The sequence below is a fragment of the Carassius gibelio genome, chromosome A10, assembly GCF_023724105.1.
Source record: "Carassius gibelio isolate Cgi1373 ecotype wild population from Czech Republic chromosome A10, carGib1.2-hapl.c, whole genome shotgun sequence".
NCBI classification, from domain to species: domain Eukaryota; kingdom Metazoa; phylum Chordata; class Actinopteri; order Cypriniformes; family Cyprinidae; genus Carassius; species Carassius gibelio.
In genome coordinates, this window is record NC_068380.1 from 15225959 (window position 1) to 15253934 (window position 27976).

The following is a 27976-nucleotide window of genomic DNA, read 5'->3' on the forward strand; positions in this document are numbered from 1 at the left end:
TTTAAATTACTCCGAATAACAAGGAAGTTTATTACTGTTGTGAAGGGCATGTCAACTCGAGGATCTCTTCAAATAAAACTGTACAGGGAAGTTTGCATAAACTCAAAGCATTACAAATCCAGTATTAGGCAGCAAAGATAAAGGTTTTAACTCAGTTGTTTTATTTAGTTATTCTGATACACAATTTTTCCCAAGGATTTACATTAAATAACAAAGGAAAGGGCAAGTACAGTTTTAAATTCAAGGGTATATTAACAAAGTTTATAGTTTATGTATAGGTCCACACAAACGTCAAATGACGCTGGGTGTTTCATCAAAGGCTGGATAACTTTCATTGGTATGTTTCACTGAAGGCTTCCAAGATAAACCTGACGCATGTGTCCCGGTGCATTAAAGTATTAAGTGAGGCATCCAAATGTGTTTTAATAAAATATGTGTCTGAGGCATCTGTTCCCACTGTCTCTCAGATGTCCGTTAGCTGTGTCCGGCTGACCACAATCCACTAAAGAAGCACTGAAAGCATGAGTGGAATCATGAGAACAAAGCTTGATGCGACTGATGAAATGCAGGTAGGCACAAATCCTCCGCCGGAACAAAACTGTCCCTTCAGTGTATGGTGGGTATGTCTCCGATCCAAGCTCCAGGTAACGGTCTGGGACATGTGTATTCATTCTGTAGGAAACAAACAAGACCTAATTCATATATGATAATTTTTTTTTACGGTATTAAATGAAGCAACCATATATGCCAACAATATTGTTGGCATATGGTTGCTTCATTTAGTTTATTAAAACATCATATGTACAAAAATATGTATTTTACATGTTTTTGTTATTATAAAAAATATATATTTTTTTTCATATCAACACATATTGATGTGTTTAGAATGTATATACAAATATACATATTTTATGGGCTATAGAAATATAGATGTGAATATATGAAATTGGGTAACACTTTATTTTAAGGTGTCCTTGTTACATATGTTACATGTACTTACTATTATAATAACAATTAATTATGCATAATTATATGCAAGATACCCTAAACCAAACCCTAATCCTAACCCTAAACATGTAGTGAGTATATGTAGTTTATTAATATCACTCAGTAATTTTAATATACTTACAATATGTATAATTACACTGGAACAAGGACACCTTAAAATAAAAAAAAATAAAAAAAGGTTTTGAATAGGTTTCATGTTTTACTTGATACAACAATGTATTTTATATATGGAAACTGAATTTCTTTTGCATACGGGAGAAAACATGCAGCATAATAATAATAATAATAATAGTACAAAAATAAATAAATAAAATATTAAGATGTGTAGTACACTCACATATACTCAAATGCAAGAAAAATTATGGTTATACCACACAAAATATTTGTCACTTTTTATGTAATTAATACATTTTAACATAACAGATGTAAATGCAAATTTATCAAAACTACATAAATCCAATGTGAATAAAAAGAGCACATTTCTAAGATCTCAGCAGTAAACTAGATTTTTTTTTTCATTTTCTGTGTCTTATTTGTCATTGACCCATGGAACAAAAAGTTAATTAAATATAAATCTGATTATATGAAAGTGTCAGGATAATAATACATACACGTCAATTCAGTTGCATGCAATTTTGGTATAAAATGAAACCCGCATACATGCATGCAACAAAAATAAATAAATAAATAAATGGCTGCTATCGGTTAAGCAAGTCCAAAATCGAAATATGGCAGCACACTGTGCCATCTTTGTTAAGATGTTAATTAGAGTTGAGACGACTGAATTTACTCCGCTCAAGTGACCTTGCTGTCATGAGCACTTTGTCTTAAATGGATTAAACAAACCACCGTGAATACTAATTAGCAATATGCATTGAGCATAATCATCATCATCTCAATTATCCCCAAGTTCAACTAAGGTTCTTTCAGAAACCATAGGAACAACAGCTAAACTGCCCAATGAGTCAACTTGAAGACGTCTTTTCATACAAAGATTGAAATAATTGCTTAAAATGAGGACAAAAAGGGATGCTGCCTTTTGAGAATAAAAATCTTTAAATTGATGAATACTGTATATGTATATATATCACATAGTGAGTGGCATGTTTGTCATCTTTCTAAGGGTTCTTTGTAACTGTAAACTGTTGGTGCAGTTTATTCCAATGGTCTGCATGCACTTTTAGGCCCAATCCCAATTTCATTTTATACCCCTTCCCCTTCCCCTTTCCCTACCCCTCCGCCTACCCCTTCCCCTTGTCCCTTGAAACATAGTGTCAACGGGTAGGGGAGACAATATTCCCCTAAGGATTGGGACACCACTACCATGACATCACACACCATCAGCATTCGTCGTCTAGCTCTTACATACACACATATACTGGTGTGCTGGTGTGCATTAGAGCCTTTAATTATCGTTCTGTATCAATGAGCTGCTTACTGACAAACACACATATCAGAAATCGCGCAGCTCACACATCCAGGAGAAAATAAACTTGTCAACACTGCCCCATGACTTTTATTAAATACAGTTTAAATACTGAATCGCTCCATTATATTTTCCAGCGACGAGAGGATACAATCGCTGTTTTTAAGTAAACTTACTCAAAAAAGATAAACGCACAGACGCGAATACACACAATTTTCTTGTAGTCAAACTGGCTGACACAAGCTGTATCACCGACTTACAATTGAAATGGACTTGGCTGCAAGTGTTTTCAGTGAGTTTTTTCACTGAGATATGAAGGCATACAATGCCATCAAAACTCTTTATTTCATCTGACCTTTTATACAAATTATGTTTCAACTGTTCATTCTGCTCCATTAAAAACGGCATCCAGTGTGTATGCCCCAATGAAAAATTAAAGCATACTGCGTGAATATTAATTGGGTCATCCAGATGTTGCTGGGTAACCTTCTAAAGGTGGCCAGTAACTCATTAAATATTCATGAGCAATGTCCTTACATATTTGTTAGTTAGTGAGTGAAATTGCAAACACCTGGACATGTCAAATCTACAACAGACGGACTACTGTATCGTTACTGTGGACTGTAGGCTAGGTAGCTACAGTATCTATCTATCTATCCATCCATCCATCCATCCATCCATGCAATAAATTTAAGCAATTTTCAGATCATGTCATTACATTTTTATTCTGACATTTTAATCAACACACAGCCCTGTGACATTATTATTATCATTATTTTAAAGAACTTTAAATTTTGATCAGTAAAAAAAAAAAAAAAAATGCAAACTTGAAAAATGAAGAATCCTAACAAAATAACTTAAAACAAATGTTAGGAGCAGACGCACACTCCAGAATACTAAAAACAGACATAGCATAACAGATGACAGCCACAGTTTAGCAACTAATTTGTAAAATCGGCATAACCCATAATGATAACAATCAACACATTTTATTAGCAAATATTAAGGCCTTTGCATTTCCATGCCAAATACTAAATATTTTTATTCATATTCTTACGTTGTGAGTGTTTGAATTAGTAACTTAAAGCAAAAGAATTAATTAAATGAATTTCACTGTCGTAATTAAACTGTAAATTCATCATCTGACACCTCCTATTCGTTACATTTCTTTTCATATTTCTTTTCATATTTATTTTTACTATTTATTGTTTTTGCATACAAATCGGCATAAATGACAGACTTCAGTATGGAACATATAATCATTCAATTAATCAAAGACATAATCAACAGGTTAATCAGTTCTTAAAATAGTTGTTTCTTGCAGCCCTAATGCATATAGAGGCTTCACACTGCAGAAATAATAACAGTAGTATGGTAGCATGCGATTGGAAACATATTTACTGTTATGACAGTAGTGACAGACACAATGACAGGGTAAACAGCACAGTCCTGTCATTACTGATAACAGACCAGCCACCAATCAAGAATGATGCAGCAAAGATGTGATCAATCAGACAAGGTGAAAGATATTTAATAAGGAGATGAGCATGGCTGGAAATTCCACCAAAGGGATGCACAGAAACCCGCGGTGGTAAAGCTGACTTAACTAATTAGTGTGCTAATAAGTTTTGCGTGGCTGAACCCTCAGCACCTCCAATTATCACATGGCAGCACAACACACACAGTTTAAAGCCAAGTTGAATAATGGATGATCACTTAGACTTCCACTTTATAGGCCAAGGTGATTACCTAGACTGTGTTTAGTCTTTATTTAGGAAAGTAAAATTAACCTCACTTCCTCGTGGGCAGAGCTGTTATTAGATCATATTACTGAGGTTTAATTAGGAGCAAAAATGTGTAGTAATTAGCTCGTATTGTGTCAGTAGTATGAAGCTCTACGTGAGACATATGCCAGACTGTTTCTCTATAAGTTTCCGGCCCAAGGCTCCAATTATCCCATTGCGTCTTCCAAACAACGGGAGGTCGTCTGCAGTGCACAGGTCTCCTGCTTTTCTTTTAACAGATAGCAAAGATGAAAGAGTGAGCAAATTAGAGAAGTTTGAGATGGAGGAGATAAAGTTGCCTTATAAAAGGGCTCCAATTATCCTTCCCTTGATTTTTGCTTTTGTCGAACTGATGCTCTTTTGTAACACCTGGATATGTGTTCTGTTGATTTGGGGGGATTTTTTAAATAGATGTGTACGTTTTTAAGTACGTGACTTTGTCAAGATAACTAGAAACATTGATCGTGATATTTTTGAAGAATACTTTCAATACTTTCTCAAACTTAAAAAAGGTAATAAGCAAATATTTTTACCCAAAAAGTCAAGGTGAGCCAATTACATTTAAAATATTTAATGCAAGAAGTAAAACACATAACAAAAATTAGTTAATAATCAAGGCACTGTTTTAGTGAACTTAATGTATATGGTCCAATATATATATATATATATATATATATATATATATATATATATAAAACATTTACTTACATATATTAGTACTAAAATATGTTATTATTTATTTTTTATTATTATTATTTTATTTTATTACATTGTCAGACATGGGATCATTGTTATTTTAGTGTTATTTATATTCTATTATAGTATTTATTGATATTTAGAATTTGAATTTTTAATATATCTTCAATTTTAATTTTACTTTTAATCATCTGTTATGTGTTTTTTTTTCCATTTTATTTCATTTTAAATATTTTGACCACTTTAATACATTCTAGTTTATTTTAGTTTTAAATTTAGTACTTGCTAAAGATTGCTTTAGATTTCTAAAATCTAAAGTCTAAAATTTGAATGTAACATTTATTTTATTTCAATTTAGTTCTACATTATTTCAATTGAAAATTGCTTTTAATAGTTTTAGTTTACTTTAGTTCTATCATGACAACTCTCAGTAGGTTTTTAGCATGGTGTTAATATGTATTGGCGGACTAGATCTGCTACGTTACTGCTGTTGGTTATTACTGTATTTTTAGATTACTGCTGCTGCAAAGCAAATACAGGAACTTTCTACTGCCAATACATACACAGATACGGTGCTGTAAGTATTTAAGACATACTGTTCTGCTGCTGCTGCACAAGCAGCATATCTATACAGGTGGAGCTGGGGAAGGAGGAGGGTTTCAGAGGAACACTGAAACAGTGCTGCAAAAGTAGCTTCATAAAGTCTAACCAGCCATTAATCTGTAAAGCAGTTAGCTCATTGGGTTTTTAATCGATTCATTCTAAATTATTAAAGGGGGGGGGGGGGGGGGTGAAATGCTATTTCATGCATACTGAGTTTTTTACACTGTTAAAGAGTTGGATTCCCATGCTAAACATGGACAAAGTTTCAAAAATTGAGTTGTATGTTAGAAGGAGTATTTCTGTTCCAAAAATACTCCTTCCGGTTTGTCACAAGTTTCGGAAAGTTTTTTTCGAGTATGACTCTGTGTGACGTTAGATGGAGCGGAATTTCCTTATATGGGTCCTAGGGCACGTCTCCCGGAAGAGCGCACGCTCCCGTATAGCACAGCACTGAGAGCACAACAGACTTCACTGATCAGAGCGAGAGCGTCGCGAAATGTCACAAAAGGAGTGTGTTTTTGGTTGCCAGGGCAAGACAACCCTTCACAGATTACCAAAAGAGAAACAGCATTAAGGGACCAGTGGATGGAGTTTATTTTTACAGAGCATCAACGGAGTTGTGCAAGTGTTTGTGTTTGTTCCCTGCATTTCGAAGATGCTTGTTTTACAAACAAGGCCCAGTTTGACGACAGATTTGCACATCGTTTATTTCTTAAGGATAATGCAATCCCAACGAAAAAGGGTCACGATCGTGTGTTGGAACCGCAGGCGGCGAGTAAAACGGCTTCAAATATCTCTGTGTTGTTAACTTAGCTATTGGCGCGTAAGCACATCAAGTAAACAACATGCGATGTTGTCATCAAACTGCACTTTCCACATGTACAGCTTAAAAAAAAAAAAAAAAAAAAAAAGACGACAAAGTGGAACTTAGTAATTTTCCAAAACCGCTAAGCAAATATATATACAGTTTCAGTACATACCACATAGAGACGCTGTTGTTGCTGCTGCTCTTGTTAAATTTCAGCCTCGGGATCTGATTCTGGATCATAAATATACGCTGAATCTGACTGTTAGCCGTGGTTTGTTTTGGTTGGTTTTTTTCCTCACTGTGTCACAGCTTCCAGACGCGCTCAACACAAAAGCCTACTCGCGCTCATGATTCTTTATCTCCGCCCACACGTCACGCCTACAGACGCTCGCGTTTTTCCGGGAAAAATCGGTACAGACTATCTTTCTCTTATGAATATAATAAAACTAAAGACTTTTTGGAGTTATGAAGGATGCAGTACTACTCTATAGGTACTTAAGATTAACAGGATATTGAGTAAAAACGAGCATCCCCCCCCCCCTTTAATTGAAAGAAATAAACCTAACCAACTCTGGAATTTTTTGCCAATGAAGTTTATATCAGGAAGAATTATAAAAAATAATCTCTCCTTGAGTATATAAGAGCCTAATTATTGAATTTGAAGTTTTAAATTGATTCATTTGAAATTATTCTTTGTGAAATGAATTGAACTTACCGAATCTAAGAGCATTTTGAACACTTAAGTTTAAATCAGGAAGAATCATGAAACTAATCTATTGAGACTCTTTAGGAAACTTAAAGGCCAAATCAAAACTGAATTAACATCATCACAATAGTGTTGCTCACTGTATGACCAACAAAATGACTCTGAATCTATCATGAATGTTCAGTAGACCACTCACAGTCCTAGTGTGTCTTATAAGAGGAAGTTCAGTGTTCATTCTGCTCTGGTGCCCTTGGACTTATTCACTATGACAAATCGCATTACACGGGGCATTTCCACCCTCCGATCTCTCTGATCCAAGGACAGCTGGAGTCTGGTTGGAACCCCGTGGCTGTGTTTATTTATTTTTGCATTATTGAGCTCATTACTGCTGAGCCACATCTGAGCATCCTGGACACATTATTCACCACAAGACGGATATCGCTAATCTTTCTTTCATAATCTAGAGAAATGCAATATTGAAATTCAGTAGAGAGGGTTATTATGATAACGGCTGGACACATTTTATTCCACTAACAATAGTGAGGTGGCAGTGTGTGTCATGGTTTCCATCAAATGTTATTTACTTCGTCAGTTACAATATGGAAAGATCTTATTTTATCTTGATACAGGATTACTCTACTTTCAAGATAACATATAGACTAGTGTGCTCTTCTACACATCTTGCATTAACATCCTATATGTGTTAAAACATTGGGAACTGTATTATACTGTGTCTCTGAGAAAATACATTTCACTACATTGATTGGAGACCGAATCAAAAACAAAACTTTGCTGCATGTAAAAAATAAAAATAAAAGGCATAAAATCAGACTTTCAAAATGTAGACCCTTCAGACAAACATTGAAACCAATCCAAAAATCCAATTAAACGACTAAAACACAAAATACACGTTTACAGTGTACAGTAATGAACCCCTAAAGACAAATGTCAAAGAAACATGGGAATAGTGTGGATTACTTCCCATTCGTCATTTCAGGATGAAAGAGTAAAAAAAAAAAAAAAAACTACATTAAAAAATATTTCATAAAAATACTTCTGTCCCTTGAAGCACAATATGAAAAAGAGGTAGAGAGAAAAAAAAAAGAGGATTGTTTCATTTCACTGGACTGCAGCCTCTTTATGTGAAACATGCATTTGTTTGCCCACAGGCAATAAAAATAAATAAATAAATAAAATCTCTTCAACCTTCATTTCACTATTTATCAACCTTCAATAATTCAAAGATTTGTTCAAGATGAAAGGTAGCTCTATGAAATATGACTAATTAATTTGTTTTTTAACTAAAGAACTAAGTATAAATTTCATAAAAGCCCATTTATTCTTTTTGTTAAGTTATATGAAATTAGTAACTAAAATAGAAAGTTATTCACACTTTAAATTGGTTTGTGATTTTGCACATTAATAAATAACAGCATTTTGCTCTTCCCGGGCTCAACTTTTTCTGCCTTCACTGTACAAAAAATATTAATTAATTAGTGAAATAAAACACAATAAATATAAAATAAAATACCAATCTAATAAAATACCAATACAAAGACATGGGAAAGAAAGTTGAAAAGTATGTCTAAGAAATATGATTAATAATCAATTATTTTTTTTAAATGACAGAATTAACTATAAATTCCACCCATAGTCAATTTAATACTTGTTTAGGTTTAGTTATTTGAAATATGTCATTAAAAGAAACTTGAATAAATAATATTCCACATCTTCCACATCTAAAAAAATACTCATCATCTTCCCTGACTTTCTGATATATTAAAATAACAATTTACTGACTGAATTGAGAAATATGGACCAGGGAATATGTACAGTTTAAAGGTTTTTATTTGAGGTGTCATACAATGGGACTTTTTTTTATTTTTATGGAATTTTTGCCATGAGAATGATGTACAGGTCAGCTGATCTGTACTCCGTACTCAACACACAAGCTGAGGAATAACAGTCTTTGACCTTTAAAGCCCTGCTGAGACTTTTACATGGTAGAGCAACCACTTCAGACAATTTCAATTGCACTAAAGTAAACCAAAGTCCACAGAGACTACAGATCTTTTATTTCTCTGTATTCCATCCTCAAACATTCATTGAAGGACTTTGGTAAAAATGTGGTCTGTTGACTCATGCTTGGAGGCTGGATTACTAAAAAAGAAAAAAAATACAGAAAACAAGATAACAAAAATCCTTTAGCGCCTATCGTCAGATTTCACTGAACAATCCAAATGAAAGTTTGCTACGGAAAGCACAAACAGAAGATGAAAAGAACTCAATTATTAAACACGTTTCCTGTATTTAATAAGAAAGATGTGTGATTATTTTATCTCCCAAGTGTCACTACACCACTGCTGTGGCAGGGATTACAGAATATCACAGACTATCAGAGCAAAAGCAGGTGTGAGCACATTGACAGCCACTTCACACCAGATGAATTCAATTAATTCTGTGCACGCTTTCAGGTTCTCGACGACGAACCACCAGGCATTAATCTGGCTAATGGGAATGAAGAGAACTCATCATTCACACATGCACCATTTACAGCCTCATCTGCAACGGTAGCAAAAACTTTCAGTGAAGAAAAAAAAGAGCTCACAGAAAACAGCTGGCTCAGACAACATCCCGGGATGGGTCCTCAGAAACTGCTCATCTGCACTAGCCGAACTCTCTGCAGATATTTTCAATTCAGCATTCAGCACAGTGGTTGCATCAAAGCTCACCAACAAGCTTTATGCCCTTGGAGTGCCACCCACCCTCTGGAGCTGGATTCAGAACTTTTTTACTGGCAGACCACAGACAGTGGTGTGCGATCTCGAGTGTCCATCACCAGCTCCATCACGGTATGGTTCGGCTGCTGCACAGTAAAAGATCGTAAGGTCAGCTCAAGTTATCACTGGAACTGCCTTCCCAGCACTGGACAGCCTTTACCAGACCAGAATCATCAAGAGAGCCATCAGTATCAGCACATTCGTCACCCACGGCACAGACTTCTCACACTCCTACCATCAGGCACACGCTACTGGAGTGTCAAACTAGAACAACAAGACTGAAAAACAGCTTCTACCCTCAGGCCGTTAATCTCCAACCTACCTCAACAGGCATATTCGCCATGTTTACAGTGCACTAAACACTTTATAAGTATGTATATACTGTACACTTACATACACTTAATAAATACTTTATATACTATATGCTTAAGTTTTACATTACATTACACCTATATATACTGTGTGCATATTGGGTATGATGGGGTTAAAGTGTGCATCACTCATCAAACGAAAAGTTCAATGCCATTTTGAAACAGTTTAAAGGGGATGTCCAATGCTATTTCATGCATTCTGACTTAATTACATTACTAAAGAGTTGGATTCTCATGCTAAATCTGACCAAAAAAAAAAAAAAAAATATATATATATATATATATAATATATATATATATATATATATAATATATATATATATATATATATATATATAATATATATATATATATATATATAATATATATATATATATATATATATATATATATATATATATATATATATATATATATATATATATATAATAGGGCCGAGACTCGATTAAAAAAAATAATCTAATTAATTCGAGGCTTTGTAATTAATTAATCGAAATTAATCGCATTTTATTCGCATATAAATATTAGACCTGAGAACAGTGAGAAGTAATTTTTTTTCACATGGATTTATAGTATACCATTGAATAATGACTGAATACATAAGCTTAAGCAACAAAATATTGTTTATTTTGTTCAACCAAGTCTAGCAGACCAGTGCAATTTTTGCCATGACGTGTAGCAATAGCATATTTAGAAACAATTTAGAAATAGTACATTTCAGAAATTCAGGTAGCTTATAGGTGCTGGAACCTTCTGTAAAGTGTTTTTTTAAGTAAAACACAATACTGTCAATTACATTCAGAACATTGGAAACCCTGACTATTAGAAAACATCTCTCTGTTGCTTCAGAGGCCATAACATACTAAGTCCAACTCTCAATAACCTTGGCCAAAACAATAAAGAGTTCAACATAAACTGTTGCACCAACAAAATAATACATAGTTCAACATAAAGTGTAAAGTCCACGCTAGCTGCTATATGTTTTGCGTTGAGGTGATACTTGAGGCTCGATGTGCTGCTGCGGTGATGTGCGAACGCTAGTTGGTGCTTCAGTATAATCGGTCCGCCGAAACTCATCCAGTGAGAAACGTTCCGCGGTGCAAAAATAAGTTATTAAAAATGCGGGATTTTTTTCCTGTAATTAATTAATCTTAGTTAACGCGTTATTTTTTGTGTAATTAATTAATCTCAATTAACGCGTTAAAGTCCCGGCCCTAATATATAATAGAGTGAACACAACATGTCAATTTATTCATTTAGTTGTTTTTTCTGCTACTGCAGTAGATCAAGAGTATTTCTCTCTCTCTCTCTATCTCTCTCAAATAGCTGCTGTCTCACATTTAATTGAAATTTCTACCAAGAAGAAGAAGAAAAAGAAGAACATAATCAGACTTCCTCGTTGTCTTCGCCTGAGGCGTTTACATGGTTCCAGCTGGGGTTCTTAATAAAACGCACAATAAAATGTCCATTTGAGGCAAGCCTAGAGTCATTTACAACAAACAAACTAGATGATTTGAGTCAAGACTTTCACGCTTGGATCACCAAAAGTGGAAAAGTCTCTACATTTTGCTTGACTCGTCCTACAGTACACATGATCATTTCTTTCACCTGGCTGACCACGTGGCCTAGTTTTGTATTAATTTTTGAAGAGATGTGTGTTTTTGAGGGTAAAAGGATAAACAGAAGTTTGAAAGACGTTATACTTCTCATTACCTTTGAACTGTTGGCTTTTACTCTTTCTTCACTTGCTTTTACTGTCTCAAGTGCCTTAAAAGAACAATGCACTATTAATCTCCACTGATGATTGATTAATACATTAATGGTTCATTTGGGGAGGTGTAAAGGAAAACTGCACTTGAAAGAACAGCTTTTAAAAACATAAATGTGAATCATACATTTCATAGCATTCATAATGATGCCCTCTTTGACATCTAGAGGCATCAAGTATTTAATGGACATTTTAGTCTGATGAGAATCAATGGGCATGTGCTGTAACTGGTTCATGTGAAAAAAAATAAAATATCCAAACCAGAAAATCCAATCATGTCACGCACAGAACCAAGCACTAGTATTGACGATACCTTTTTATTACCTTAAACAGTTTTTAGGAAGCCACTGAGTATAAAAATCATGATTTCTAAGCACATTTTTATACTGTAAAATTGCAACTGGCCATTTGAGATTTAAAAGGGTCACCAACAAGTTTTTATTTTGCTTCAAATTCAATAATTGTTTTTACCTGACTTAGGACGACATAGTTGCTCTGGCATAAAGAGTTCAGTCTCAGACCTCTCAGACTATATTTAAAGCTTCATAAGGCTATGACAAAAATCATTTTCTTTTTATGACAAAAATAAAATAATAATAAAATCTGAACAGGCTTTCTGAAGATAGAAAAGATATAGACCACTAAGGCCCACCGTTGTATTTTATTTTGTTGCACTTTTTGCTGAATTTTGAGTAAAATTTAAGAAGAAATATCTTAAATCATCCATTTTCAATCACTAAACATATTACAGTTTAAATAACCAAATTATGTTATTAAAGTGTTAGCAATTGTGTCAGAGTGACCTTGTTGTGCAACTTCAATAATATTCAATATGTATTCGTTTTTTAAACTGTTATTTTTTTATTTTATTTTTTTTATGCAGTTCAGAGTATTATTAGCCTTAAAATACGAGTCGTGATTTTGCTATAGTGGGTTTTCGAAGGTTAAAGATGATCAGAACTTTCAGAATATCTTTTTATCACACCAGGGCCAGGTTTTTGTAAGGAATCGTGCTGATTACTGGTTTAGCTACATCTTTTGTTCATGTGTTAAAAACTGGCAGGATCTATTCAGTAGTCCAAAAGTCTGAGCGAAGAAAATATGGCAGCGTCCTTGAATGTAATTGGGCTGACAGTCTGCAAAGAACAGAATTTAAACAAACAAAGATAAAGAAGCACAGTGGGTTCAGCGCACCACCTAAAACCCTAGTATCATCAAATAGACACAGACAATATATGTCAAATATCGATCAAATTTTCCTCTTAAGTACTGATGAAAAAGGGTGGGTGAATAGCTATTAAATCAGAAAATAAATTGGTTGTTTGAAACTACTCTCAATAAACCAGGTGTTATATAATAGTACCGTAATTTTATTTGTTCTGTTACAAACCTTAATGTGAATATTCCTCTACTGTACTTTGGTCAATTTGGTTAAAAGTATTTGGTAAATGTATAAAGGTAACACAAATTCAGCACTGAAATTAAAATTATTTAGGAATATATACAGCAGTCAACATTTGAAGTGGATAAAAACATAATCAACGTTGTCATAAAAACTCAAAGATCCACTTAAAATGTTGACTACTATATATATATATATATATATATATATATATATATATATATATATATATATATATGGCCACATATCAAATGATCAGTAAAAAAAAGTCCCAAACTGTACAAAAAAAGAAATATATAAATTATCTTACTACTACTACATACTAATACATTTTAACAGTTGTGGAGTACGTTCCACAATAAAATATTATTTAAGTCTTTTTAATCATGCAGGAGCCTAAAGAGCAGCTGACTGTACTCTGTACTTTACATTTAATCCAGGTTTATTTAAAGAATGTCACCAGTCACACTGTGATTTTATTTCCACGTATTGAAAATGCAGAGCCAATGCGTCTGAATCCTACTAATGCATTCTGTGGGAAAGGAGCAGATGAATAAGCTCATTCAAGACCAAAGGGCTGCCTGGGCTTTCATTCCTTCTCCCCTTCCTCCTCACCGCTGCAGATTCTATTACAGACCAAAAGCTTCAGCACACTGTGATACACGGGTACTGCTCATAATCAACGTGTCCTACTAGCATCCACAGGGACGGCAAACACTGTGCATGGCCTGAAATGAAAAGCTTTGAACACGGATCACAAAAACACTGCGCTCGCATAAGCAAAACGGATGCTTGCTCTTGTATTATTAACATGGCCAGGAACCAGTACAGCAACAAAAACAAAGGTTCTACTGAGACTGAGGACCTGACAGGTCTAGTAAACGATGCCATAATATTTAAATGGGTTTCTTTAATATTGATGGGAGCAAGATATTCTATTACACACCGCTTAGCTCCTCTGTAATGTAAAAAAAAAGAAAATTATAAATAAACAATACTAAATTCCATCAAAAAACAAAAACACTTTAAAGTAAGCAGCAAAAACATGAGTGAAAAAGTGATTAAGTAATTAAGAAAGTAATTTAAGTAATAAAGATAACTACAAAGATATGAACTCACAGAATGTTAATGGTGGACTCACTCCCAAAACATGACATAAAATGAATTTACTACTACAAAGTTTAAGTTGGAATAGTCTAAAAGAGTTTAAGTGTAAAAACAACGATGTTGTAAAAGCAAACTTGTGACAAGTTGTAGTGTGATATTTTAAAGACTGGGTTTTTCCTGCATAGGGAATTACGAGTCGGCACAACTGAGGCAGTCACATGCAAGCTACACTAAACGGCATCCATTAGGGATTTTAATCCAAAACTGTGCACATTTTGAGAAATAATGATATCTTTACATGCTTACTTCATATTTCTTCTGACAGAATCATAATTTCTATTAATTTTCCACTGAATGCTTCCAGCGATATCTGCCTGTGATTTCTCTTCTGCGATCGCTGTTATGACTCATTTGTTGATCATGTCACTCATATTATGTGTTCATAACCCACCCTTGTCTCTTCCGATGATGATCTTTCACATTCTTCTAAATGCATAACAAACTCAGGGAAATGTCTCTATTTGTGAAACATAAAGCTAATAAACAAATGATTATGATAGTAATGATGTGTATGTGATTTGTGCATTAGATCGCAACTGGAAGACATAACAAACACTCAATGTTGTTCTAAAGTGAGTTTATAGTAAAAGTGTGTATTAAATCATATCAAATTTTATCTTGTATCATGATGCTAATGTTAGCTCTAATGCACCTGTTACTCAGCCGCGATTATATGCATTTCATGAATTTTGGCAAAATAATTCATGTAAGGTCATAAGTAGTAGTTTTCTTTTATTTTGTAGAAAGACTCTTAATAATAAATGGATACATTTGGGATCAAAGCAATGTGGGCCAGGATGCAATGGACTATGAGGAGTGGATATATACTGCTGTTATATTGTATGTAATGTTCAACAGGTTAGCATCTTGAAGAATATGCTTTAACTTAAATACTGTCATTATCTTCAAACATCTAATTGTTAGAACACCTAAAATATGTTGTTTGTAAAAAATAAAAAGTTTTTCTCCAGCCAGCTGAAGGCATGGTACAAGTGCATGTGTGCACATGATCAGGATGGTTCCACATTGGCTGAAATATATTTTATGTTTTTAAGTTTTTCAGTGGGTGAAAGTTCACATTCAGTGTGAATAGCTCTATGGGAATCCATTGCGTCTATTCAAAATCTTCTTCTAAGACTTAGACTAAGGCTAAGGAGACTTTGGGAGGAAAATAACTTGATTCAGACTTGTCACTGTAAATGGCAACAACACTGGGGTGGTATAGGCCTGCATGTGGTCCACCCATTCAATAACCTGGAGTGGGTAGCAAAAAAAAAAAAAAACTCCCTGTATAGGATGTAGGCAGGTGGTGCCACATGACTCTAGCTTAATCAAGAAATGTACCTCAGTTCAAGACCAAACGTCATTCCCCTGCAGGTGGTGGCTGAAGGCAATGCTGTTCAGACAAAGCATCCATATCATGGGGCTCCATATAGTTCCATCTTCCCTGCTGCCATGAAGGTGCGCAACTTTCTCTCAGCTGAATTTCTTTTTTTAAAGAAGGCTAGCAGCTGCAATACCTGCATTTCCTTTGTGGGATCAATAAAGTGTTCTCTTGCTTTCTCACAATCCAAAACAATATATTCTCGGGGTAACACCAAGTGCATTGACAAGGTGCAAATGAATCTGCCATGTAACCACCCACTTTGTTATGGAGGTGGTGTTTTACTTAGAATCTCTAGAATAACACACTAGAACTTGAACAGAAAACCTGAAGCATCAGTAAAAAGGAAACTTGTATCGTGTGGTGTTGTATTAGCACATCTTATTGTTTGTACTATTATGTGTGTTAATTTTTTCATTAATTCATCTCAGTGATTTCATTGCTCAAACTAAACATTTATAGAGTTTAATAGCTTTTCTTATTCACTGATGTTTAGTTACTTCCATTAGCTAATTTGAATAAGCAGATTACTTCCAGTTGAGTATTTTGGTTTTCTTGCCAAATACAGTTTCTCTTTAAAGTGCAAATAAACCTTTCTGTTCAGACATGCTCTGTGCACATTAGTTGATAAGATTTATCCTTCGTGGTGAGACATAGTTTACAACATCAAAGGAGGCAAGACAGAAATAATGATTTTACAGATTTTTACTGACTATTCCTGGCTGAACTGAAGTAGATTCGCTTCATGCGATTTTGCATGACTGTTAAACACAGCATCTTCACTTTTCGCTCAAGACTGCTATGAACGTGGATGAAAAACTTTACTATATCGCTGCCTGTCATCACTGAGGTCATCCCAACATGATTAAAACAGTCATTGCTTTGCACATGAAATATATCCAAAATTAAAATGCAGCCTTTAAAATCTCTCATAAGACCTGAATAAAAACCAATTATGGATTTAGACAGATAGAGAGAAAGATGCTTTTAAACACGACATTAGAAAGTAAAGAAGCCATTTTGCATGCTCTAATGGATTGTGACCATCAATATATCATTGCCAGCACTGCAATTTTAATTATCGACAGATGTCTTTTTTTCTTTTTTTCTTTTTTGCTGTACTCTCAGAAGCTAAATGATGCAAACCCATTCCCAATGCAACGGGCAGGGATTTGACTGTCTGAAAATATTAATAATAATAATCAAAACAGAGGTTTTCGAAACTCATTTACATCAAGTGAATATCATTGTCTCAAACACAAAGCATACTAATCATAATCTTTCAGTCAAGCAAAATGAACAAGCCTTTCACAAATTAAATAGCAAGGCCAAAACCAAGATGTGTGCAGCAGGGCAGCGCTTTTAGGTAAAGAAACCATTGACTCCTGGTTTAGAGTTAACATTAGGGATGCACAATGCTCTGTGGTCATACTGGTATCACTCAATAAACTCAAGTAGTGACAGACTGACAATGTTAACATCATCAGTCTGATAAGTAAAAAATGCAGATATATTTAATATGATGTTTGGTATCCATATGAGCATGTAGATGACTAGACTTTTAAGGTAAGTTTTGCAATCAATCACACAAGATGTCAACTGTTAGTTGACATATCAGCAAATATACTAGTTATCAGCTTGCAAATTTAAATCATGATTTGTATCAGCCAAAAATGCCCATACAGATGCATACTGAGACAATAAGTCTATCAGTTTAAAAAGTGGAGTCAATGAAAGTAAATGAGACAATCCCTTTCATGAGTCATTATAAGGACCTAAGGAGTCAATGGTGCTTACCTTTGCTCTGATAAATATTTGCAGCATGCACAATGGAGAATTTACCTCTATTTCCTGAGTCGTTCATTTGTTTTGATCTGATTTGATTTTAGGCTGCTTTCACATGTCATACCTCACATTCCCGGGAGCCAGATATGGTGCAGGTGCAGGTACCTGTCCCATTACCCAGCACCTCCAAGGCTTCTGGCGTGGCTGCAGGATTGTAGCTCATGTAATATTCCTGGAGCTGGGAGCTCAGGTTCTGTTCTGGCTCCTGACTCTTTTTCCTCCGCTTTCGGCCAACTGAACTCTCCTGCAGCAGTCGGGTGGCACCGGGGTAACGTTTCCAGGAGACATATATTACTGACAAGACAAGGGACACTGAGAAGAACAGTGCCACCCCACCCATCACCACTTTGTGAAATGACACAATGTCTTGCTCAGGAGCTGGTGTCACTACTAAGCTGTCAGACGATGAGGGTGTCCATTGACTGGAGTCCATGGGATCTGGGTTTTCACGGCTGGAGAAGGTTGGATGTTGAGGCGGTCGAGGATGAGGAGGTGGAAATGACGCCTCAGAGGCAGGTGAAGGGAGGGGTGGAGGCGGTGTTGTAGGAGCCATTGTTAGTTCAGTTGGTTCAGGAGTAAGATCAAAATTTGGATCAAAGGTCTGCAGATACAAAGGTGATTGAGCAGTAATTTCATAATCATCACAGTCAATGTTGTTCTTTGAAGCCTCCATGACCTTCTCCCCTTGAAGGTGCTTAGGACTGCTGCAGATTATACTAGTGTCCTTGGTGCCTCCAAAATTCTTGAGCCAGACAACAAGAGGACAGATGCCTGGTCCACAATCCCACATGTTGCCTGCAAGGCTAATGGCTGTTAGGGAGATCCAGGCAGCCACAACTTCCTGAGACACATTGGCCAGTTTGTTAGACTCTAAGTTGAGAACCTGAAGATTGGGAAGGCATTGAAATACTACAGGATCTAGAACTTGAATCTCATTGCCAGAAATATCAAGCTTTTGCAAGGTATACCAGCTCCATGGAAGGCCTTGGTTGATAGCTCGGATATGGTTCCATTGTAGATACAGGGCACGGAGGTTAGCAAGGCGAGGAAAAAGAAAGAAATTGATCCTTGAAAACTGATTATGCTCCAGGTGGAGTTCCATAAGTCGAGACAAACCCAGGAATGCAGTACGAGTCAGAACCCGAAGCCGATTATAACCCAAGTCTAGAAACTCCAAGCTTCTGCACTCTAGAAATGCTCGGACAGGGATTGTCATCAGCCCGTTGGAGCGCAAGTGCAGATTCTGCAGTTTTCGAAGACCAAAAAACTGACCTGGCTGCAGTTCCTGCAACCTGTTGTAGGAGAGATCTAGATTGCGTAGGTTAGGTACTCCGTGGAAAGTGACATTATGGAGCTGTGAAATCCTATTGGAGCTCAAGATCAACTCCTTCAGTCGTCGCACTCCTTGAAAAGCACGACTATCCACAAACATGATTTGATTGTGGTCCAGGTACAGCCACAGTAACTGGTTAAGATGGGCAAATTGGTAAGGGAGCATTGTGTGCAGGTCATTGTAGCGTAGGGACAGACCTTGACAACTAACTGAAATATTTTCAGGCACATCCTTGAAGCTAGCTGACTCACAATGGACAATCTTTCCCTCGCAACGACAGCTATAGGGGCACAACCTTTCTCCAGAACTGAACAGCAGGAGGGAGGAGGCTTGAAGGAGGAGGAGGCCCGCTAATCTCTTGTCACAAATAACAGAACCTGCAGAGGGAAATAGCACAACATCAGCTTATCATGTTTAACAAGGAGACCAATATTCAGTTGTCAAGGTTCATATAAATGCTACTATCATCCACACCATACTTCAGGAGGTCATTATCTAATTTGGCATACTTGTTTGACTTTATTCTGTATGATTCATCTGATTCGTCTTGATGACTTGATGACTTCAACTGAATTAGCATTCAGTTGAAACCACAATTTCAAGTGAAATATATCACCAAGGGCTGAAACACTGTCATTCATAGAAATGTTAATGGTGAATGTAGTAACTGAATTTTTTTTTATTTCTTTAATGGACCTTTGAGTCTTTTTATTTGCTAGTTATTTTGGAATTGGCTGACTGCATAATTGGAATTTTCAGTTTGTTTGCCTCTCCAAACTGAGAGGTAATCGATCAACTAATGAAATAAAACCTTTCCACTCTGTTGAAATTAGTACACACAACTTTAATACTTTGTAATTGGTTTGCTTCTGTCTCAGAACATGAGAGATCTTATATTCATATTTTATTATGATCTCAAATGATCTCATATTCTAATGAGATCTCAAAATGACCACTGGCAGATGTTGTACACATCCAGCTGTCATGACGTCTGCACATGTTATTCAGTAACCTAAAACCCAGGATTTAGAAGTTCTACACAGCTCAAAGCAAATCACTAATAAATCTGCTATTTAGCCTTTGGCACTCTGTTTTGAATTACACTAGAATTACATAAAGAGTTTTAAGAGAGTCATTTGGATTAATTTACTAAAAACCCATTTTAAAGCTTAGTAATCATCACCTAAGCACTAATCAACTTTAAGATGTGACTAATGTCCAGCTTTATCTTTAATACCATTTTTATACTGTTCTATGGAAACTGATTAGTCAATTTAGAGCTGAATCATTACTTCAAACATAATTACTCGGAAGCTATTACCTCTGCTATCTGAAATGTGTTTCATATTGTTATCCATGCCAGAAAAGATTATGCAAAATGGACAATTTCATTACAATCTTTTGCATTTCATACATTTTAAGCGTAACAGGAGTTTTCTTTGCCAGGGAAAAGAATACAGCAATATGCAGAACAACGAGAGAAAAAAAATCTAAGTTTTAATACATAAGCATTTAGTTAAAGATCTGCACTGCGTGTATCATGAACTCATTGTCTACTGTAAAAAAGGAGGACAGAGTCCATCCAAGCATACACAGCAAATTACAGAGTCATCAGTTTTACCAAACTATTATCCCACTGATGCTGTTAAGAAAATTTCAGAAGAGGACTGGGGAAAAAAAACGAGAGATCACTGTCATTATAACCTACAACAGTGCCATCTCATTTAAGTACACTCTTTGTCCAGAGTCGTGACAAAAATAATTCAGATGACTTTTTGACTATTATTACGTTTCGCTGGTAGTCCATTACATGTATTATTTCTACAATGACACACATTTGTGAAGTGTCATGCTTCCTTAAGTGTCCATGTAAGTCTTTAGAGCTACATGAATCAGGAAATTTACAACAAATTCAGAGAAGATTAACCCTCACAATGATCACTAGAAACCCATGCTGAGCTGTCTGTATACTGTAGCCACAACAATACAAATGTAGTCTTGAAATACCTAGCCTGAAGTTCTAGGAAAAACTGGCAAACTCTACAATGAAAAGGCTTTAAAAACACAGAAAATACTGATAAAAAGAAAAATGGAATTACAAGAGCCTCATTGATTTCCCAAAAAGAAATATGCTCAGAAGATATAACAAGTATAATATTAATGCTATATATATATATATATATATATATATATATATATATATATATATATATATATATATACATCATAAAACAGTATTAAAATTAATTAGTACATGATCCTTGAGACAAAATGTTTTATGCTCAATTTTTGAAGGATTGTGTGACATTGAAGATTGGAGTAATGGTTGCTGAAAATTCAGCTCTGCCATCACAGAAATAATTTCATTTTAACATACAGTATATTCAAATAGAAAACAGTTTAAGTTTGACATTAAGGTGACATTGCCGACCCTTAGTATAAAATGTATCAGCCTGAGCTTAAAGGGATAGTTCACCCAAAAATTAAAATTTGATGTTTATCTGCTTACCCCCAGGGCATCCAAGATATAGGTTACTTTGTTTCTTCAGTAGAACACAAACTGACATTTTTAAGTCAAATCGTTGCAGTCTATCACTCTTATAATGTAAGTGGATGGGAATCATGGCTAAAACATACAATAAAACAAAGCAAAACAAAACCAAATTAAACCCTAAGGCTCGTGATGATACACTTATGCAAAAGTGGGCTTATCACCTTGTGGGTGTTTCTAAATCATGCAATCAAAATGATCCCCCTTACCCATCCCCACCCCTAAACCTAACATCACTATAACCAATGTCAGCCAATCAGGATCATGTTCTAAAAACACCCTGATCTGGTAACTCCCATTACTTTCCTGGCAGAGACCTATACAGTACTTGGGCGTGTGAGGCGTCTTCTTCTTCTTGCTTTATGGTGAGACTTATAAGTGCATTACCACCAACTATCTCTCAAATGGACCACTGGCACTCTATCTACAATCTCAATTAATAGTGTCAATGGTCCACCAGAACTTGGTCTCCATTTTACATTTTGCTGCAAATTGATTTCAAGGATTTTCATATTCAAATCAAACTAACAAACTGACAGCAATAACTCTCTAATGCGGATCCTCATCTACCAAGGCAGTGCCAATCAATGGCAATCAAATTTAAATATACTGTATACAATACTCCCCATAAACCAAAACTCAAGCTCTGAATGACTTTGATGCAACTCAAATGAAGAAAATATCTAACAAGCCACTTACAAATGCAACGGCAAAGACCGAGTTTGATTGCAAATGTCATTCGGTGTCTAAAGAATCAGAGATCAATGGCAGACCTGTTAGTGATACTGAAGATACAAATTGTCCAGACACCAATTTTCACTCAGTGAACTAAAATACTTTGAAGGTCCAGCACCATAGCTCATCCAAAGTTAGTTCATTTAAAAGCCACTCATTTAAACCATTGTAAAACTGTGGCAGGCCCCTATTCAAAAGGCTAGGAAGATGCTGGCACACACAGCAAAGTCAACTGTGGTATTCCTTGGCATAGGGACAAGCATGATATTTCATATAAATACTATGGTGAACCTAAGGCTATTACCCAAAGTTCAAAGGTAATGGCAAAACCTGGATAAAACATGCACTTTTCTAGTAGAATGGAATCAAATGGTTTCAAAGTTTCTTTTTATAAAAATAATCCAACGACTTCCCGCTGCTTGCATCAAACTCAATTACAAATCCAACACTAAATTTAAATGACACATCAGCAATGACAGACTGGGTAAATGTTTAATGAGAGAACTGCACTTGCCATATTAAAACGTCCTTCTGTATCTCCTAAATAAATTTTTGAGCAGAAAATTGAGTGCAGATTCAACAATGACTTTCCTGAGACCAAAATGGCCAAAGGAAATGCAAATTTGTTAATTCTTGGAATGTAAAATAATGGTCATTTTCTCTACAAAGGTTCCCCTTGTATTACCAGTATGATTGAACATGGCTCATAGCCGCTGCATTAGTTTAAGCCCTACAAGATTCCCCTCTCTACAAGATTCCCCTCTTGAGCATGATTTAGTCTCATTTATAGTAAAAAAAAAAAAAAAAAATTATACATATATATATATATATATATATATATATATATATATATATATATATATATATATATATATATATATATATATATTCAGGTGACCAGGATTGAAAACCACTGTTCAAATAGGACAAAAATATAAAAGTATATATATAATAGATTAAAAGTTGCATATGCATATGTTCTGCACCCAAAGTATTTCTTAACTTCTCCAGATTCCAAAACAACATCTTGACAGAGACTAAATTTTTACTTGGTAGTAATAATAGTGATAATTTCCTTCCAATTAGTTTCAATATCATATATTTTTTTTAGGATAATAAAATTTTATGCTGGTTAAATAATAGATCACTCAGCATAATAGAGTATGGCCAGTATTTAACAAGAGGTAGTAACTCTTGCCTGATTCCAGGCCTGGGAAACTTTTCAAACCAAAGCTGCAATATTGAAACGATGGACCTCCTGCATACTTAAGGCACATTATTCAACACACATTAATTGTGAGATTGAAGAGTGCTGTAACTGTGCCTTAGTCAGGATGTGGAATGCAGAACAGTGTGATTTATGCTAAAAGCACTATTTATGGCGCTATTGTGGTTGTAAAATCAGCTTAATCCACTGCAATGAATAAAGTGTGCTGCAGTAAGATAGATTAACTGTACATGTGAAGGGGATGCCTAATGCTATTTCATGCATTCTGACTTATTTACACTACAAGAGTTGGATTCTCATGCTAAACCTGACCAAAGTCTCAAAAATTTAATAATAAAAAAAAAAAACGTATGGCCCTGTGTGACATCATTAAGGGCGGGATTCCTTATATGAGCACTTCTACTGTAAGAGCGTGAGCATCAACCACAGCAAGAACACACCCCTCAACATGCTTCATTGGAGTTATGGATGGCAGTGCTGCACAGGACTTGTTCGAGAAGGATTTTAATTAGATTTTAATTAGTCAATAAAGTTTTGCTCCTGTTTTATTAATGTCGATGTCACAGCTTGCAGACGATCACTACGCAAAAGCTGTGCATGCTTGTGACTCTTAAGCTCCGCCCACGGCACGATTCTCAGTTTTCACAGAGAAGCGTAAAGCTAAAGTTTTATCATATTTATAAATATGATAAAACTGTATGGAGATATGCAGAATGCAAAACTACTCTATAGGTACTCAAGATTAACATGAGATTGACAGAAACTGTGTGTGTTATGTCCGCATTAAGAAACAGCCTTCATGATGGTGCTCGGGGAAAAGAATGATAAAACATGAGTGGCGACTACTCACAAATAAATTAAACATACTCGAGTAAGATTAAAGAGAAGCTCATAACTGTAAAGACAAGCATGCAGAAACCAGTCATTTTTCCTCGTTCATTCTGTACAGCTGTACACTTTGTTGTGTCCATGGTTTTAAGAGGGATAGTTCACCAAAAAACAAAAGTTCTGTCATTGTTCCAAACCAGTATGACTTTTTTTTTTTTTTTTTTTTTGAGCACAACAGAAGATATTTTCAATATAAATTCAATGGAAATCGAAACAACAAGACCCCATTGACTTTGACTGTAAGGACAAAAAGGGTGAGTAATTTTCATTATTGGGTGAAATGTATCTTTAAGATTTGCGAGGCTTGCAGCAATTTTAACAATCTTTTTCAGTTTAATTTTCATCAGGTACTGCATTTTAAAATTAAATAAGCTGACATAACCAAGTGAAATGACAATATTAAAGTATAAATGAAAACCTTCTACTTCTTCCAATCAAACCAAAATAGAAATACCATCTTTGAAAGGAACAAGGTCTGTGCAATGAAAGCAAAGTATGAATGTGAGTCACTTAACATCCCTTAAGAGGCTGTTTTTTCATGTAAGAAAATAGATATTTAGTCTTCAGTTGGATTTAAATCCTTGGATGAACTCTTAATGCAAAGGCTGACATATTAATAAAGAGTGATTTTTGGTATGGTAAAGTGATAGTTTTAATATAAGCCTTCCCTGTAGGCTTTTGAAGTGTGTATGCAGAGCTAGTGATCAACATAATGGCCTCAACAAAGGATCTCATTCTGATTCATACAGTAGATGTGTATTTTCATGACAATCGGCAATTTCTAAGTGCAATCCATCATCCCGACCTTGCCATGGCTCATCTCTATTCTTCACTCAGCAGAAATAAAATGTGAAATCATGTTAGCTTGATTAGTATGTTTGAGATTCTACAATCCAATACTGAATTAGATACAGAATTAGACATGCAAGCAAAATTTCAGAGAGGAAAATAAAGAGAGATTACAAAAGACATGTTTAAAACATGAAGTATGTAAGGGTCTCTGTAAAAGCATTAAAAACCATTATTTGAAGTCAAGTCAGGGCAAGATGTGTTTTTATGTTAAAATGTATAGCCTACTATTGGGGCTTGTTGTAACAAAGGTCGGAACGTGTTTTTATTTTTTGTTTGTTAGTTGTTGTTTTTTTAGAGGAAAATGTCATTTTTTGTAGCTCAGACTTACAGTATACAACTATTCCGAACTTGCCTTCAGAAAAGTTATCCTGAGAAATACTTACTGAACTTGTGACAAGTCTCCCCTGTAGGCTAAATGAATGTATCCTGCACTGTTAAAACAGTGGTTTGCCAGGTAATATACATCTATACAGGTATATTAATGAAATATCACTCTTTTTAAGAACAAGATATAAAAATATCCATTAGATGTTTTCTACTTTTATATTTTGAAGAAAATGGTCCATAAAAAGAGATAATGGAACAGACTAAAATCTTCCTCACTGACTGGATGCGCCACTGAACTATCAATCACATTTAGGACATTTCATATTCTCTTTAGGATAGGTGGGGAGCTTACCATGTTGATTTTTTGGCTTCTTTACATATCTTTTATGGCTTACTGAGGGGAATGAATGAATGAATGAATGAATCTGTTAACTGTTAACCAAGTGAGTTAGTTGTAACATTTTTATTAAAACATAGGCTACTAACATTTTTCAATCTGAGATTAACTGTAGTACCGTTTAATTACAGGTGCATCTCAATAAATTAGAATGTCATGGAAAAATGTCATTTATTTCAGTAATTCAACTCAAATTGTGAAACTTGTGTATTAAATAAATTCAATGCATACCCACCGACTGAAGTAGTTTAAGTCTTTGGTAGTTTAAGTCTTTGGTATTTTAATTATAGTTTGATTACGGATATTTCACAGTCATGTTCAAATGCATATTCGAATATCGAATAAAAAGTGAAAGCCCTACTGTCCATGTCCAGAAAGGTAAGAAAAACATCTTCAAAGTAGTCCATGTGACATCAGAGGGTCAGTTAGAATTTTTTGAAGCATCAAAAATACATTTAGGTTCAAAAATAGCAAAAACTAAGACTTTATTCAGCATTGTCTTCTCTTCCGTGTCTGTTGGGAGCGAGTTCAAAACACAACAGTTCACCGATATCCGGCTCGCAAACGAATCACTCGATGTAACCGGACCTCCTTGAACCAGTTCACCAAATCGAACTGAATAATTTGAAACGGTTCTCGTCTTAAATAAGAATTAATCCACAAATGACTTAAGCTGTTAACTTTTTTAATGTGGCTGACACTCCCTCTGAGTTAAAACAAACCAATATCCCGGAGTAACTCAAACAGTACACTGACTGAAGATGAACACCGAGCCAAGCTACATCAAGTGATTCGTTCGCAAACCAGATATCATTGAAGTGTTGTGTTTTGAACTCGCTCACAACAGACACGGAAGAGAAGACAATGCTGAATAAAATGGTAGTTTTTGCTATTTTTGTACCAAAATGTATTTTCGATGCTTCAAAAAATTCAAACTGAACCTCTGTTGTCACATGGACTACTTTGAAGATGTTTTTATTACCTTTCTGGACATGGACAATGTATACCATACACACAGTTTCAATGGAGGGACTGAGAGCTCTCAGACTAAATCTAAAATATCTTAAACTGTGTTCCGAAGATGAACGGAGGTCTTACGGGTTTGGAACGACATGAGGGTGATTTATTAATGACATAATTTTCATTTGTCGGTGAACTAACCCTTTAAGAAAGTGTGATTTTTTTTATAACCCGGTTTCATTTTACACAAATGGACCGATTAATGTTTTAAACAGCAAAAGACATCGATTTGAAATATAAAGATCTTTTATATGAATATTTATCAATAGTCAAAGATGAACTTTATCCCAGGATTCCAACTACTCACCCATATCAGTCGCGCGCTTTTGATTCCACTCGCGTTTATTCCCTGCGGTTACTGCCCAGACATTCAGTCTCTCAGGATCCACTCCAACGAAGACTTTTACCTTTAGTCCGAGCAGTATTACAGCCCAACTAAAACCATTATCGATCCGTCTCCACAAAAAACACTTTAGAACGTGCTGCGTCTCTTGATTAATCCAACAGCACGGCGAACCAGTATAAATCCAACAGCAATTAACATGATGGTCATCCGTCGTTCAAACGGAATATGAATCAATTCGCGTTACGCAGCAAGCAACTGATTTAAGATGAGGGCAAAAGTTGGTATGGGTTGCATAATTGGAACAATGATGTTTAAATCATGCGGAGCGTTTCGACCAGAGGTAAGAAATGGAAAAGATAAAGATAAAACAACACTAAGTATTGAGGGCTTTGCGTGAGAGGAAAGCCGTGCACGCCGCTGCAGTAGAGAGTCTCAGGGCTGCTCCGTCCCTGAGAAATATCACAGACCGTGATGATTGCGCGCTCCCGCCCTCAGGTCTTCTACAGTCACAATAAAGGTGACCTGGAGGCAAACCTGCTGCGGAATGCAGA

At 35.3% G+C, this 27976-nt stretch overlaps 1 protein-coding gene across 1 annotated transcript; it reads right to left on the bottom strand.

The window, feature by feature from the left end:
• Positions 1-27976, bottom strand: LOC128021322 (leucine-rich repeat transmembrane neuronal protein 4). Its single transcript, XM_052608433.1, has 3 exons — positions 27387-27976; positions 17813-19458; positions 1-672 (listed from the first exon to the last, which is right to left on the bottom strand). The coding sequence occupies exons 1-3, from the start codon at positions 27388-27390 to the stop codon at positions 607-609; spliced, it is 1716 nt and encodes a 571-aa protein (XP_052464393.1). The 5' UTR covers positions 27391-27976; the 3' UTR covers positions 1-606.